General features: G+C 53.5%; 1 protein-coding gene across 5 annotated transcripts in view; it reads left to right on the top strand.

The window, feature by feature from the left end:
• Positions 1-447: 447 nt before the first annotated feature.
• The window catches only part of ARHGAP39L (Rho GTPase activating protein 39 like), a 42,756-nt gene continuing 26,931 nt past the window's right edge, over positions 448-16,272 (top strand). For 2 of the 5 annotated variants that reach the window (XM_004946888.5, XM_004946889.5), the window contains exon 1: positions 448-1,366. In XM_004946888.5, coding sequence (XP_004946945.4) covers positions 1,059-1,366 — 308 coding nt within the window. In that variant the 5' untranslated portion in view covers positions 448-1,058. Of the gene's footprint in view, positions 2,875-3,310; positions 3,534-4,343; positions 14,677-16,272 lie in introns of those variants that run through there. The other 3 variants (XM_046902963.1, XM_040650871.2, XM_046902962.1) reach the window with 3 other exon arrangements.

The raw sequence follows: 16,272 nt of genomic DNA, 5'->3' as shown, positions 1-16,272 counted from the left end.
TGCTGCCGCAGGGCCCCGCTCTCCATCTGCACTGAATCCAGTCTGTGAGCAGGCGGCCATGATCTCACTGTCTCTCTATTTGTTATTTACAAGTGCGGGGGGACTGTGTGCTCGAATGTCTTCAGATTAAGTTACTCCAAAGTTATTCAGCAGTGCCAAAACAGCATCGGCGAGGCAGCACGCGAGGGATGTGTCTGGTGTGCGCTGATGGGCTGAGAGGGGTCACGCCTGGCTGTGCTCTCTGACGGAGCCCGCAGACCCCTCTGCTGGAGGCAAAGCCCACCTGGCATCTGCCATCTCACACCGCTACGGGCAGAGCCTGCTGAGCTGGGGCACCCCGAGGCTTTGCCTCCACATGGCGTTGTTCCTTGCAGGGGGGGCAGGGCCTTGCCGGCTCTGCTGTGCCACTGGGCGACTGACTCCAAGCGGTGCTGCCAAGGCTGTGCTGACCAAGCAGGGCTCAGCTCTCTGCAGCACTCCTACTCACGGGATGTCAGCGCTCTGCCTCGTCTCGAGGCCTCTGAGTTGCTGTTGTCAGCATGCCCATGGCTGACATGTGCAGTGCGGGGCCGTGCCGGCTGTTCCTGCACAGCCTTGGCCGGGCTGCCGGTGCTGACAGACACAGAAATCCTCATGTGAGCAGACGTGATGCGGCACAGGCCCCAGGGGCACACACACAGCACAGCACTGCTGTCTGCACGCCCCGCAGTGCCCACGTCTGACAGCCCTGCAGGAAGCAGCGCTCTGTGGCACCGCACCTCTCAGCCCCGCGAGGCTTTGCCGTTTCCCAGAGGCGATTTTTGTTCCCTCGTGGAAAAGGCACCATCGCTCACGGTGAAGCTTCATTTCACAGCAAAACAGAACGGGGTCCCACAGCTGATTTCAGGACACGCCGCACCCCTCGGCCTCCCCATCGCTCCGTGCCGCCGCCAGAGTCCCCCGGCTCCCCTCGGCCGGGCGCCCGTTCTCCCTCAGCACCGCCTTCTCCCCTTCTCTCCCTGCTCCATGTCACCGGGCAGCCCGCGCCCCGCTCCCGGACGGAGCGCCCGAGGTGGACGATGGGGCAGCAGCCGCCGCTCCGAAGCGCCCTCCGCCGCCGCCAGGGGCTGCCCTCGGCCTGCGGGCCCCACGGCCGCCTCCGGTCCCGAACTGCGCCGGGCACCGCCGCCCGCCCCGCCCTCGGCCCGGCCCAGCGCGGCGCGGCGGCCCCCGGCAGAGGGACCCGGGGAGCGGCCGGGGGGTCCCGGCGGCCGTGCCGAGCGGCGGGGCGGGGCGGGGCGGGGCGGGGCGGGGCGGCGGGTCGGGTTACACGTCCTGCCCGCTGCGGGCAGAGCCGGGCGGCGGCGGCGCGGGCCATGGCGGAGAGGTGAGTGCGGCGTCTCCACCTGTTGAGGGACGGAGCCGTGGGCAGAGCCCGGCGGGGCCGAGCCGAGCCGCGGGTGGGGGCAGCTGCCGCCGCCCCGGAGCCCCCGCCCTGCCCCGGCTGCGCTCCTCGCCCGCTCGCGGCGGGCGAACGGGCGGTTCCGGACTGCGGCCGCTCTCGGCCCCCGCGGTGGGAGCGGGTTGCGTCGTGCCGGTGCGAGCGGCCGCGCCGTGCGGGGCTCCGCGGGACTGGGTGCGGTTCCGAGCGGGTCTCGTGCCCCAGCGAGGGAGCGGCTGCTGCGCTTGTTGCCGGAGAGGCGCAGCCGGGATCTCGCGGCGGTTCACCTGGGCCCGCTCCGGGCCGCCCTCCCCCCTCCGCGGTGGTTCCGTGGCTGCCCCGAATCGCCCCGTCCCGGAGGAGGTCCCGCGGTCGCGGGGGTCGGCCTGAGTCGGGTTCCGCGGGCCGTGCCGACGCCGCCGCTGTTCCTGCCTTCCGACGTGAAGGGCTCGGAGCGGTCGGACGTTCCTGCGAGCTCCGCGCTCCCCAGGGCAGCAGCTCTCGGCTGGCTGCTCGCTCCTCTTTGTCTGGGGGAGAGAAGGGAGAGCCGTGCTGGCGCGCTGCCCGGCGTCTCGGTGCGGGGCGCTGGGAACTATCCGTATTCCTCCGGAGCGTGAAGTTTGTCTGCCTCTTTCATTTCTCCTCCCGCAGCACGCGGTTCCGGTTAGTCTGCAGGGAAGTGTCCCTAAGGTATCACGCATCCCCCGAGAGGGGTTGCGGGACACCGGCGTTCACCCGGAGCCGGCACGGCGTGAGCCCCGCGTCTGCCCGCAGCCATCATCGCCGCCGCTTCCTTCCGCGCTGCTGGCCGCGATGGGGCTCCGGGATGCAGGGTTCTCCTTTTGGGGCACGGACCCCTTAGAGCCACACAGCTGCGGACCAGCCCAGCTCTGCTGCTCGTGCCGCTGCTCCCGTTCTGCCCCCGCTGCCCTTTGGGCGCTCCCCGGCTGCGTTGTTTGCCGGGTCGATGCGCTCTTTCCTGTCGGTTGGATCGAGGCTCTTTGGAGCGATGCTGAGATCGCGGTGAATTGTAGGAATGCAGATTTTGCAGCCAGGTTTTTGGTGGGATAGTTCACATGCCTTTGGTATTCACAACAGGTTTGCTTAGCCGAAACAGATGTCTTGGCCTTAGCTGGAAGCACATGAACTGAAGGGAAATCCAAGTGTGCTGGCCTGGTGCATTTTGTAACCAGGAGAATTTTATGGCCCTCCTTGTGATGCAAAGGCTGCTTTCAGCCTGACAGTTACTGGATCTGCAGCTGAAAACCTTGCATAAGACTTGCATATCTAGTGTGCCAACCAGAGTGCGGAATCTGGTTCACTTGATGCTGCCCTACTTTAGGGGCAGATGTGTCCCATTCAGCTTATGTACCTGATCTCAAAAATGCGAGCCCTGCTGTGAGGGTGGAGGAAGGAGAGATTGAGGCTGCTGTGCTGAGCAGTTTACTCAGTGGGTAAGGAAACCTTGCAAGTTTCAATGTTTGAGCTTCAAGGCATTCTTTTTTCAATCAATCCCGGTGTTCCTCTGGGGCCAGCTTTATAGGACTGGGGCAACTGCCTGCTGTGGCAAACAGGTAAAGTCCTGTGTATCAGAAACATCTGCTTTTTTTCCCAGTAAAGCTACAGGGAAGGATCCGGCAGCAGCATTGGGAGACTGGGAGTAGGGCTGTAAGATCCAAATCGGCTCTGATGGAGTTGCTTCTGTAACAACAGATAAGGAAGCATCAGCTGCTGTAGGATTCTGGCTTTTCTTTTTTTTTTTTGACCCATGAGACTTTCCTTGTCCTTTTTCCCCTCCATTTCCCCAGCAGTATGGTTTAATGAATATTCACGAAGAGTTCCTTTGACGTTGCAAAAAGATGAGTCATATATGTATTTCTTGATAGGTAAATGTGCTGGTAAGCGTGTGGTTTGGTTGCCATTTTACCCCTGAGAAGCAGGCTGTTCAGCTCGGCGCTGGCACTGCTCAGCATGGCTTTGGCTGTTGGAACCAAGGAGTCCCAGGAAGCAGACGAGGAGATGGTGCGGAGCACTGGGCTGCGGGCCCTGCTGGGTGGGGAGGAGGATCGCCTCGGGTGCTACTGAGGGCACTTGTTTGGTGGGAAACCTGCAGGTCTGGCTGCCCTTTTAATCTGATTAATGCAAAATAAAAAGGATTCCTGTGCTTTATGTTCTGGTTACAATGATACCGAAAGTAAAGCTTTTAATTTTGCTGTTAAATCTCAGTATCCTGAGTAATGAGTTTGTTGGAGCTAATTAATTCAGGGTTTAATATGCTTTCGAATACCAGAACTAGACTAGCTTGCGTGGGTTTGGTTTTTTTTTTTTCTTGCTGTTGTTGTTTTCCCAGCAGCTTTAATTTAGCAGTGAGTGAAAGCGCCCGCAGCCCGGCAGCCTCCCAGCGCCGTGGGCTGCCTCCTGTGGCAGCGCTCGCTTGTGGCTTTGCGGTCAAGGGCTCTTCTGGTTTTGACAGAGCATCTGAACCTCCTGCTGGTGTTCAGCCCGGGTCCCCGTGCGCGTCCTCTGATGGGCTCTGAGAGCCCTGTTCTACTTCACGCTCGTCTTAGCTGTCTTACATAAGTCCCTGAATAAATAAATGTCTTCTCTGTAGCGAGCCGTGACCGCAGGAGAAGCTTCTGCTCCCAGCAGCTTATCCCACGCTCGTCTGCTGGGTGAGCCTATTCCTGGCCGAGCGCTCTGGTCCTGCATTAAGTGAGCCAGGTTAGTAAGGTCTCTGCTTTCTCAGAGATAAGTGCAGGTGTTGGAGGTTATCAGCAGGCTGACCCCTGCCCCATGGAGTGTGCTGCTGGAGCCATCAGTGAGAGTGCCAGTGTGGTTTATTCAGGACGCAGTGGCTTAGGACAGAAAGTCCAACCGGCTGTAGGTGGAAGCAGGAGGGTGCCTTCTCTCCAGTGGCTCTGCTGGCGGGCAGGGGGGCCGGGAGGGTGCAGGCTGTGCAGGACGAGGTGGTCCTCTTGTCCACTGTGAATGCTGTCTTTTGCCAGCCCGCCCTCAGCAGGCCCTGCTGCTGGTCCCGAGGGTGGATCTGTGCCTGTCGCTCTGCTGTGTGACTATGCAGATAAAGCCCGGTCTTTGAGAAACACCTTCAGACACACCAGACTCTTCTGATGGTAACTAATCAGAAGTTCAAAGGAAAGAAACAGCATTTCCTCCTTCTCTGTGGTCTCTTTTCCCAGCGCTTCCATTCCTGTTGTACTACCCCAGTGGCTTCCTTGGTGGATGATGCAATTAGGAGATGCTAGAAAGCTTTCATCAAGTAAATACGTCAGATTTTGAAGCGTTCCATTTAGGCTCGATCAGTCGTTTTCAGATAGAGCGCAGTAATTTGTGCCTTGTTGTGACATGTCTCCTTTAAAAAGCCCTCCAGGCGGATTTGAGCAGTTAGTGAAGCACCTCTTGTCTGAAATAAAAATAAATTCCAGAGCAGACCTTGGGATCTGGTTTTAGCTGGATTCCTAGAGGGTTTCCAAGCTCTGCTGTCATCGTTTACATATTTGACGTTAATTCCTCTCTGTCCAGGTAAGCAGAGAGGCAGTTCACTTGTGGGAAAAGTGGCTGTAATGATCAAGCAAGTTATTGTACCTCTTCAGAGCTCGGTGATGAGTGTCTGCTGAAGCAAGCGCCCTCAGTTATTTTTCACACATTTCATGGGGAAGGGTAGTTTTCTGCTTTGTGCAACTTCTTAAAGCAGTTAATGTTTTCCTTCTTCTCCAAAAGCCAACTGAAGCAGCAGGCGTGGGGTCCATGTGGCTCACACATCTGGAGCTGGATGCTTTAGAAAAGAGAATTTTTTTTGTGCTTGGTGTTTTTCCTGCTATCGGTCTTTCCCTCGTGGGAAAATCTAAAAATATATGATTATTTGGGATATATTTTCTTATCCTAATTACTGTTCCAAGTGCTTGAGGTTACTGATGTAAGGAATAGCACTGTTTTATATTTCCAGTTGAATACTGACCAGCAGATTCCGGTGTAGGGGTTAACAGAGGTATCCCGGGTACAGTCCTAAGCGGTGTTCTCTGTGTATTGTCAGCTCGCATTGCTTTGGCAAAGAGGTTTGGGAAGCTTCTAATGGGGATGCTGAAGGTATAGATCACAAAACTTCTAAAACAGGTTTATCAGCGTCTTTGTCAGTCACTGGAGGCAAATAGAAGGCTGATCCTCCATAGAGAATCCATGAGCTGAGCTCTTGCTGTACTTTGCCTTCCTATATGGAAAGTCCTTGATGTGAGACGAGTTGAGGATGACAGCAAGCACCCTGCTCCCACGTGTGCTATTCCAGCTGGGAGCTGGGTGCTGCTGGGCCCCTCTAAACCGACCTTTTTCTTACCTGCAGGGTTTATGATCTACTAAGAACAAACAAACCTGCCCTGGACTTGTTTGTGTGTAACTTGGCAGATGTGGGATGCTGCTATAAGGCGCTTTGCTTTGGCAGATGGGGCCACTTCCTACCTGGGCAAACAAGGTTGCTGCTTTCTGGCTGGAAACCTGTGAGAGGAGCAGAAAAGATGCAGTGTAGTGGGGGTTTTGTGTCTTCTCAGAGGGCCGGTTGCTCTGTATCAGGGATAAGCAAGAAGAACTTCATTCTGTCGGTCTGTCTTTTTTTTTTTTCTTATGTCGCTGTCAGTCTTGATACTAAGAGCAACCCAGTGCTGTCGGAGTTGGGAACATGCACAACAAATCTTCAACCAGGTGAGGTTCAGCCATGCTGCTGTGTTTGACTACAGGCATCACAAGGCATTGTGCATGGCTTTTCACATGTAGCAGCAGCCAGGACTTGCTTTAAAAGAAGGATAGGCTGTCATGAAATTCTTAAGGTAACAAAGTGAAGCCAAAAAAAGAGTTATCGTTGAAAACTTGATGGTGAAGTAATTAAGCACAGACCCCGGGGATGAAGCAGTGCTGCACGGTGTTACCTCCTCACTGGCTGTTGATGGCAGCTTTTGGGGCTGCTCCAGCCAACTGCTCCTGGCCCAGGTTTGCTGGCTGCAACCAGCTGTTCTGGTGCCTGTTCCTTCCCCTCTTAATCTTTGTGTGCAGCTTTACTTGTGCAGCATTGTCCCCCTGGTGTGCATTTGGGGTGGTGTGGGAGGTAACAGTACCTTGCTGGTTCCACCCAGGGAGGAAGCATGGTTGGGTCCTGCTGCCAGGTGGCTGACCACTGCAATCCAGGCACCCTTCACATGTGATTAAGCAGCAGCTCAACTTCCAGCTTTTAGTTTCAACTGTTATAAAGCTGTAAATGCTTTATTTGTTCCTATCCTGGTATGCCTGCTTCCTCTTCCTAGATATGGTAGTTCTTTAGTTGTCCTTTGATAACTACCAATATCCGGCTGTGCATCAGGCACACCATCTAGCTCTTTGTTCCCAGCTATAGTAATTAGGTTTGGGCTCTATTTTTTTATGAGGCCTTCCATTGCTCTGAGCTATGGTGAGCAGAGCGGCTCTGAGTGTTTTATGAATTCTTGGTGATGAATCAACAGCAAGTGAAGAAAGGGATGTGAGGGTGCACAGCCTGGAGCAAGTCTGATTTGCTGGGTGCGTGTCTGGCACAGAAAGTGCTTATTGCATGCCTAAGGACAGATGCTGTGCTTGTTGGATATGGTGGCACGTTCTCTTAGTGATTTGAACTGCCCTAATACAAGGGGTTGTCTTGTTATTGTGTGACTGGGTGTGAAGGATGTGGTGTTGGGGCTGCAACTTTGTGTCTGGGTTGGTGCTCTGCTGCCAGCCCCCATTGGGCTTCACCTGTGAGGAGTGCTAATAGCAGAGTGTTATGATTTCGGCTTGGAAACTCTTGGTACTGGAATAAAGGTATTATAACTTTCACAAAACTGGTTTTAAAATCACTGAAAATGAGGATGGAAAGCCAGCATTGTGCTCCTTTCTGTACAGTGGGTTTAGAAGCTGCTGAGGACATGCCTGGTGTCCTGTCAGCTCAGCTGAATTTGCTAGAGCTGTAAATTAAAAAGAAGTCATATAGCCCGATTTGAGGTTTTGGAGACTGAAGCCTTCTCCAAGAAGAAGGGATGGCAACAAGAATAGAAAAGTAAGACCTATGTTCCTCTGTGGCTGAAGCTATGCTCTGCCACGTGTGTGTTCAGGATCCGGGCCCCTTCAACAAAATGGTTGAGCTCACAAAAGCAAAGGAAAGCCAGCTGCTTATTTCATTTGCAGGCTACGTGAGTTTGGTGCACAGTTTGGGGAGCACTGGTGTCCTTATGGTGCTGGGGGTGTACAGTGAGGAAGGAGTGTGGGGGAGCAGCCGAGGGGAGTGGGGTTAAAGTTGCTGTTAAAGCCTGAGCTGAGAGCTTTTCTTTGAAGTGCCAAGTCGTCATCATCTCCTGTGGTCCCTCTGTCCACCCTTGTGCCACAGAGGAGACTTCAGGTACTTTGTGGAGACTTGGCCCTGAAATGCCCAAACTCCACTGGAAGAACACGGCTTGGGGGTAAAGCTGCTTTGCTGGGATCTCCTTTTGGAGTGGCTCTTGTTGCTGAAGTGAGCAGGGCTGCAGGAGTGCAGTGAAGGAGGAGATGTCACTTGGGTCTCTCTGGCTCCCACATCTCCTGCCCAACCTTCCATGAGTGGCTTCTCAGGGTACAGTGCAACATCTGCTGGTGCTGCCTGTGCCTGTTCCCCCCACTGTGCCTGTGTGCTTGTACTTTATTTGGTTTTGGAGGGATGAAATCACTTTTGTCTCCATTTGGATAGGGAAAAGCTTCTGCTCAGCTGTGTGAGCTGTTTGTATGCACTTGCAATGGCAGCAGTTTCTCAGTAACTGTGTGTTGCTGGTGCAGGATGAGCTTGCTGTGGGATGGAGGGAAGCTTTGTCCTTCTCCAAAACATAAAGTGAAGATCTCAGGCTAAAAAGGGTTGAGAGCTGGGTGACTGCCAAACAGCTTGGTGTAATAGCTTGGAGTTGAACACAAAATGTAGAAGTGGGTGACAGAGCACTTGTTCCTGCTAGGCCTGGGAGGTCTGAGCTGTGTGCTGGGGTTCTGGCTTTCCTCCTGCACTGGAGCCACTCTGAGGAAGAGCAGTTTCAGGAGGTGCTCTCAAATGGGACACTGTGTGCATCTTCTACTTGGGGCGCTGAAATAGAACACCCCCACAGCTGGTGGCATCGGCTGCACTGCTGTGTCCTCGCTTTGGTTACTGCTGGGAGCAGAGGCCAGACCCCAGAAATGGCAGCCACCCCTTGGAGGGGTAAAGAGAGCACACATTTAATTAGAACTTTTGATAATTACGGTAGTGGCCGTTTCTTCAAGTTGAAACTTTGGGGCTGTTTGGAGTACAGCTAGATTTCTTGCAGGGCTGCTGTAGTGCTGCTTTCCTGCCCTCTGCTCCCAGCTGGGCCTGGGTTGGAAGCTGCACTTTCTGTCATCTGGCAGGATTTGATGAGTTGTAGATGCAATGTGAATGAATTAATTCCCTAAAACTGCTGTTCTGCCACTGCTCTGTGCCATGGAGCCCACAGGCCGAGGCTGCGAGGCCTCCTGGTGCGACGCGGAGTGTCCCTTTCTGGGGAAGGCCTTTCCATGAGCACAAGTGGCCTTGTGGTGCCCGGGGTGTCTGTGCTGGCTGCTCTCGGTGAAGGCGAGGCTGTCTGTGGGCACAGGGGGTGGAGGATGAAGGGAAGTGCAGCTGTGGTACTGGGGTGCAGCCCTGTCCCTCAGCTCCGTGCCAGGCAGAAGCTGCAGGAGCGCCAGCCTTCATCTCTTTCAAGTCTGCACCTGCTGAATGGTGACAGAAGACGTCAAGAAAAGCAATGAGCAGCTGGGAGATGCGAATCTTCTTTTTTGCTCCAGGCAAAAATTGATTGGTGGCTTTTAAATTCAAAGCTGTCCCCATATGATCCTGCTCTGCAGTGTGCTGGCAGCCGGGCCGGCCTCTCGTCTCTCAACGGACCTCAGCAGGAGCCACGTTGGGCCCCAGCACTGGCACAGCTCTGTGCACAGTGGTGCTGAGGATGCGGGAGGAGCTCCAGGCTGGGGCTGCTGGTGGTGTGGGGCATGTGAAGCTGGGGCTGCCTGCGGTGCCGTCCTGCCTGGCCCGGCATCCATGGCAGAAGCTGCAGATGTCTCATTGTGGGCATCTGGAAACTGGGAATGTGCAGTTACTTCTGGAAACCTGGTACATTCATGTCCAGAAGCAGCCAGCATAACTCCAAGCCCAGGGATGTGATGAGCAGCATTAATAAAATTGATGAGACTTGTCTGCTCTGCCACAGAACTGGCACCCACCCCTGAGTCTGCTAAATGGGGCTTCCTCTTGTGGCAGCCTTGTTGGAGCCCTGCTGCTGGCCTGCCTTGTACGGCTCTGTCCTGCTGCTGGGAAGCTGATAGGAGTGGAGGTGGTATGAGAGTTATTTGGGGATGGCATTGGCAGCTCAGGAGGAATGGATACCTCCAGCAAGAAAAGGTCAAATGCTTTTTTTTTTTTTCCTTTAAAAGAAAAAAAAAAAAAAGGAAATTGGCAGGGAAAGGACTGGTGAAATGAAAAGGATGTCGGTCAAAAAGGGCACACTGTATTCATACAAGATGATAAAACTTGCAACTCCTGACGTTCTGTGATTCTGTGTGAAGGACAGGTATACGTTGTAGCATGTTATATTAGAAATAAAATGAGGCAGGCCAAAATATGACTTTGAAGAATAGACCTAAAGTGATTCACGTTTGTACAGTTGCATCAGAAACCTTTTGGAGACATCGCAGCAGAAGAGCGTGGGAGGCACAGGAGATAAAGCCATCACAGAAAATCAAAACCACTTTTTGGCCATCTTGACTCCTGTGAAGGAGCTTTGTAGCATAGCAAACTAGAAGCTCTCTGTAAAAGAGCTGTCTGAGAAGACATCTTGTGTTGAATATCAATAGAAGTGGCTTTAAAGCAAACTGAGGAACTGATAAGAAGATAAGGAACACATAGCATTGACTCAAGAGTGCTGTAGGATCTGAAATACAAAATTGTTGGGATATTTTTGTGGGTATACTGTTCATTAAGTGCCCTCGATATTGTAGAAATTGATGCTGGAGAATGTGATGGCAGTTTTTAGAGGGTGAAGCCTGGGAGGTATGTGCCAGGTGGCCCAGTGTCTGCCCATTGTGCTGCTGGAGAGGGGCTGCAGGAGGGTCATGGGGGCTGCAGAGCTCTGGGTCTTACCTCAGGTGTATGAGTGTCTGTGATAAAGAACAAGGTTACTGCAGGCACAGCCAAGTGCAGCCCATTGGAAAAGGCTGGCAGCCTGCCTGTAAGGGGGTCCCTTCCTCATGTGGACCTGCTGGAGCTTGGGGATCTCATGGAGAAGAGATCTCATAGAACTCATATATTTGAGCTTTCAAACAGCCTTTGACACTGTTATCCACTAAAGACTTGTAAGAAATTAAGTTACTACAGTGAAAAATTCCTATTATGGACCCAGGGCTTGTTAAAGCATGTGAAGTAGAGGGTAGGGCTTTATGGTCATTCTTCGGCATGGGGGGGGGGGGACATTGGCAGACTTTTCTGGGATTGGTACCCTCTAGTATCCATAATACAAGTGTGGATTCAGGGGAGATGAGGAAGGAGGTGAAGACAGGGTATGACAAGGTGGTGTGCTGTCCTGGCAGCCTGGCTGTGGGTGGGATGGAGGCGTAGCTGGGAGCTCAGAGCATGTTTCTTAAATTCTTGAATGGTTTTAGGAAACAACATTAAACAGGAATGTAGATACGTGTCTGTGTGGCTTTATAGGCCAAAATTCTAGCCCTACAAATTCATCAGCACGTGGAAGGCCTTTGTGAGCACATGGCAGGGGTGCTTCAGTGGGAGAGTCTAATGGGGCTTCCCATAGGATTTCGGCCATATCCAGCCTGTAGGGTCTCCAAGAAACATCAATCATGGGACGCTTGGATGAGTAACTAGTTAAAGGAGAGGTTACAAAGCTTAGGGGGAGGCTGACAGCTTTGACGATGGAGGGAAGTTGCTGGTGGAGCCCAGATGGGATCTGTGCTGCTCAGGGTGCTTGTGAACGACCCAGAAAAGGGGTGGGAGAGGTGGGTGGGAAGAGTGCTGCAGAACATGCGTGCAGGGATGGGCTCTCAGTGAAAGAGGCAAGAAATCCTGATTACTGCCATTCAGAAACAAGACTGAGGTGGTGGAGGGTGCTGTGAAAGCATCGGCTTAGTGTTTGGTAGCATCAGAGGAAGGAAGCTGGGCACTGTGGAGAAGCTGAGAGCAGAATGGAAAGGTCGTGACACAGCCGCGCTTCGCTGTCCCGCTGGAGGTTAAGTGTGTGTCAGGGCATCCCGTCTCAGGAGAGCCCTTGCTCCGAGCTAATGGGAATAGGAGAGCTCTCTGTGCTTCTTTGCTTTTAGTTTTTAATATCTGAGCCCCACGCAGTGTGCTGCAGGCAGATGGGGGCTGCCTTGGTGGGTGCCAGCTACAAAGGAAGCTGATGGAAGTCCAGAGCTCTGTCCCAGTCTTCTCGCTGACCACACACTGCTGCCTTTGACGCTCCCCATGGCAGATTGCAAAATTTGCCCCTTTTTTTTGCCGCTTCCCTTAAAGCAGCCGAAAGCGAAAAGCTCGGTTTTGGACTGAGCACAAACTAATAAATGCTTGGGTGTTTGGTGAGAGAAAACAAAAGGAACTTGTTTTGGGCACCAAATCAAAAAGTGAATTGTTCTCACACCACTGTTCGCCGTTGCCATGTATAGCAGTCACTGCCATGGCAACAGATATTTTCAAGATCCAGCCAAGATCTTGCAGGGCTGCAGCATAACTTCTGACACTCGCTCATTGCCATGCTATTAATAACAGCGCTTCCCCCCCTCGCCGCCAGGAAGTTTCTTCTTCCTCATGTACCGGGCGCGAGGGAGCAGCTCATTTTAAATCAATTGTGGGGAGAAGTGACACGGGGGATTTCCTGCGTGGTTGTTGTTGTGGAGATCCTGTCTGGTGCTGCCAGCTCTGCTGCTACCTCGGAGCGGAGCGGGGCTGTGCCTATTGTGCTATTTATAAGAAAGCCCAGTCTGATTTTTTTTTTCTTTTCTTTTTCTTCAAAGCGGGACGAGCAGATGACTTGTGTTTACTCTTCCAGCTATGCACAGAAGCTTAAGTGTTTATTTCAGTCTGACTCAGCCCAGAGGAGAAGCTCTGGCTGATTGAATAGTGTCGGGGCTGGGTGCTGCTCCATACGGTGTCTGCACCCATCTCCAGCCATTTCAGAAACACAGGCTGAGCTGTGTCTTGGCAGTGGTTTAGCTTTAGATCCCCCTCTTGCACACCCGGCTTTAACATCTCTTCCAACCCAACCGTTCTGTGACTTTCACCCCCTCCAAAGGGACGGGTTGTTCTGTTGGCCCAGTCTCCTTTTCCCTCTGGAGAGCAGAAATGTGGCTGTCACTGTGAAGGCCTCTCTGCCTCCTCCGTCACCAACTGGGGAGCAAAAAGGAGCACGTGATGTCAGCTCTCTGGTTTTCCCTGTTTTCTGGAGCTCTCAAGTCCTGCATCTCCTGAGGTTACTGCTTTTGACATCCACCTTTCCTTGGACAGCGGTGTCCCCAGGAACCCAGCTGTTGCATCTAATTGAATTGACCATCGACACCAAGGAAAAAAAAAAAAAGTACTTAATATCAGGGAAAGCATGGAGCCTCATATTTTACCAGCCTGCCTGGAGAACACAGTGAATATTGCTATGCAAAATGTTGGTCCTACATGAGAGGTAATTCAGTTGTGTGTGAAGGCAGTAACTGCTCACCTCCTCCCGCTGCTGCCCGTTCCTGTTGTCAGCAGGAACGGCTGCGGGTGGTGATGCTGGAGGTGCTGTGGGTGCTGTGAGTCAATCCAAGGTCTTTGTTTCTCATTTAAATCGAGCCAGCTCTTGTTAGTGACAAAGCACCAGCCCTGTACAGAGATAGCATTTTTGTTTGTTTGAAGGTGTCACTGTGGTCACTGCTCCGTGACACGGCGTAGTGCCCAGCTGGCGGGATGTGACAGCTGCCCAGAGCGTGACGTGTTGGAGGTGATGAGGCAGGGAGCTCAGGGCAGCAATCCTGCACGCCCTTCCTTTCAGAGGAGGATTTTGCTGGGGGTTTTTTTGTTTTGTTTTGTTTTGTTTTGTTTTTTTTTGGTGGTTTATTACATCAGAACTTAAGAACAATGGAAGAGAATTGAAGCACGCTGTGGTTTTCTTTCCTCAGCCACCAACTCGCTCATCTGCAGGTGAGCTTTTCAGAGGTGCCCCACATCTCTGCCCCATCCTGCCGGACGCACGGCGCATGCAGTGTTGTCTGCACGTAACAAAGTCAATTCCTCACAGAAAGAGGGTTTCACGTATTGTTTTATGAAGGGTTTATGAACTCTGTGGCTGAGACTTTGGCTATTTATTTACCGCTTCTTTCCCCGTGCCAGAGGAAATTAGCGTGCTTGGCTGAGGGGAGGCGATGCTGACGCTGGAGCAGCTCCTCCGCATGGCGTCCTGCAGAGATGTTTCCTCATCGCAGCTATGGGAGCAGAGGAGAGCTGTTCGTTTGCAGGCTTTCCTGTTGCTTTTGACTCGTGGCCAAATTCCTCAGTGGTCCCAGCACTGCAGTGGTTAATGCGAGTCACGCTCGACAAGCCGGGGCAGCACAGGCTTCCAAGAGCTCCTCTCCATTTGTTCCCGCTGAGCTTTTTTCAAGGAGTCAGCAGGGACAGCTGCAGCCGGGGAGATTTGCGGAAGAATGAAAGGACCTACAAAAGTGGCGATGAAACACTGTTATCTTTGTTTGATGCTTTTAGCCACCAGTGTCTTATGGGCTCTGCCAGCTGAGAAATAACCCGGTCCCTTGCAAGTGGCGTCAGTGTTTTGCATGGGTTTTCAAGGGGCTCTGTGTTTCAGCTAATAAATGACTGGCAGCCCTTTAAATGAAGAGAGACAGAGGGCCATTATTTTGCTAATGCCATGCATTTAGGAATGTCACTGCTGCAGATACGTCGCTTTGCACACTGCTGCCTGAAAGCCAGACGACCCGCGCTCTGGCTGTTTATGTACAGCAAACAGCTGGCACCACGGAACGGCGGCCTGCAGGTGCTCCACCCCTAATTGCAGCCTCTGCACCTTCCGTAGCAGAGCTGGAGCTGTGTGTCCAGAGCTGGGTGTCTTATGGCCTGGCAGAATTATTTTAGGAAGGTGTCCCAAGAGGCCCTTTCCGTCCCATCGCTGTTCAGGCACCTGCTGAGCCCGGAGTTACCTGCTGAGAGCTTTCCCTGCTCTGTTTCTGTGAGTTTCTTTTCTGCTGCTCCCCACTCTCCCCATTCTCTGCTGACCTATGGCATCCTGCCTCAGTCAGTGTTCTCACTGTGCCGCTCAGCGTTCCTTTGTGTAGGAAATGTGCGTCTCTGCGCTGGGCACAGCCGAGCTGCTGGCACTTGGCTGTTGGTGGGGTTTGGCCATGGCTGCTGTCCGCCCTCTGTTTCTTTCAGTGGTGATGATACAAAAGCTGTTCTCGTTTTCTTCTTCTGTATGGAGAAATTGCACCACGGAGGCTCCCCTTCCTGGCTGCTTTTGCCTGCACCCATGGCCAGGGCAGCAACTGCGGTCCCTGACTGGGAGGTAGCCCTGAAATCAACAGCAGTGATACAGGAGACTGTAAAGAGTAAATCCCAAGTCCTGAAGCAGCTGGACAACAAGCTAGATTAATCGGGACCTTTGTCAGTCATTCCTGGAGTGACAGAGAGGGCAGTGAGTGCTGCAGTGTCCTTCAAATAGCAGGAATATCGGGTGACATTACTGGCTCTAGCATAGGGCCGGCACTTGGGGCTGGCTGCTCCTCCAGGGCTTATATTTGCTGGCAGCTGCAGCTCAGTGCCCCATCTCTGTCTGCATGCATGCCGTGGGGTCAGGAAGTGCCAGCTTGCCCTGCTTGGGACTGGTGTACTTCAGTAAACAAATTGTGTTCATCTTTCAAGTAGCTGATTCTGGAGCGGCAGCCCAGCGGGAAGCGCAGAAGGCTCCTGGGCAGGTCCATGCTTCGTCCCAGCTTCGTGCTGCATGTCAGTCCCCTCCGTGAATGGGAGTAGCCCAGCCTTAATTGTAGGGTGAGATGCCCAGACCAGCTCCTGGGTGCTTTGAGCCCTGCCTCAGGCTGACCCTGTGTGGTAGAGTGCCAGCACGACCCGCTAGGGTGGGTGAAGCAGGTGTCTGTCCTGGCTTGGTGTCACCTACAGAAGCACGAGGCAGCAGTGTCACCTCTTCTGTTCTGGGAGGATGATGGAGTCTGGTGATGCTGTCACCACTGAAGTGCAGCTCTGATGCTGTTCCCAGGCCACCAGCGGACCTGACCCGACCACTTGTCCTGGGCTTGCTCTGTGCATCCCACAGCCAGCAGGAGGACAGCACTGGGATGCAGCGGGACGCAGCGCCTGCAGCCCTGGGACAGGCACCAGCCGGCACCCGGCCTCCCCATGGCTGCCTCCCCTTCAGCAGCTGGGGCTTGGATGGAGCCGTGGAGCCATGCAGCACATTTTGGATGTAGAGAGAGGGGATGCGAAGTGCCAGTACATTTTTCTGAAACTGCTTCTCAAACGCTCAGCCCTTAAAAGGAAAAACGGCTCTGCTGCAGCCTTTGCTGGACTTAGGAGGTGCCGCAGCGTCTGGGGCAGAGCGGGGCTTTTGGAGGCTGAGCAGCACTGGGGGGGTTTGGCCATGCTCTGAAGTGCAAAAGAAAAGCGCTGACAACAGCGGAGGGAGAGGTGCAGGGGATGCTGTGACAGTAGCTAAAGGGCCGAACAGGTTGTTAGGGCAGATCCTGTAGCCCCAAAACTTGTGCTGTTCTGTTGTGTTTTGGGCTCCGTGGGAGATGTTGTTGCCCTGGGT

Source organism: Gallus gallus, chromosome 20 (genome assembly GCF_016699485.2).
Source record: "Gallus gallus isolate bGalGal1 chromosome 20, bGalGal1.mat.broiler.GRCg7b, whole genome shotgun sequence".
Taxonomy (NCBI): Eukaryota; Metazoa; Chordata; class Aves; order Galliformes; family Phasianidae; genus Gallus; species Gallus gallus.
This window is presented reverse-complemented; position numbering and strand designations above follow the sequence as displayed.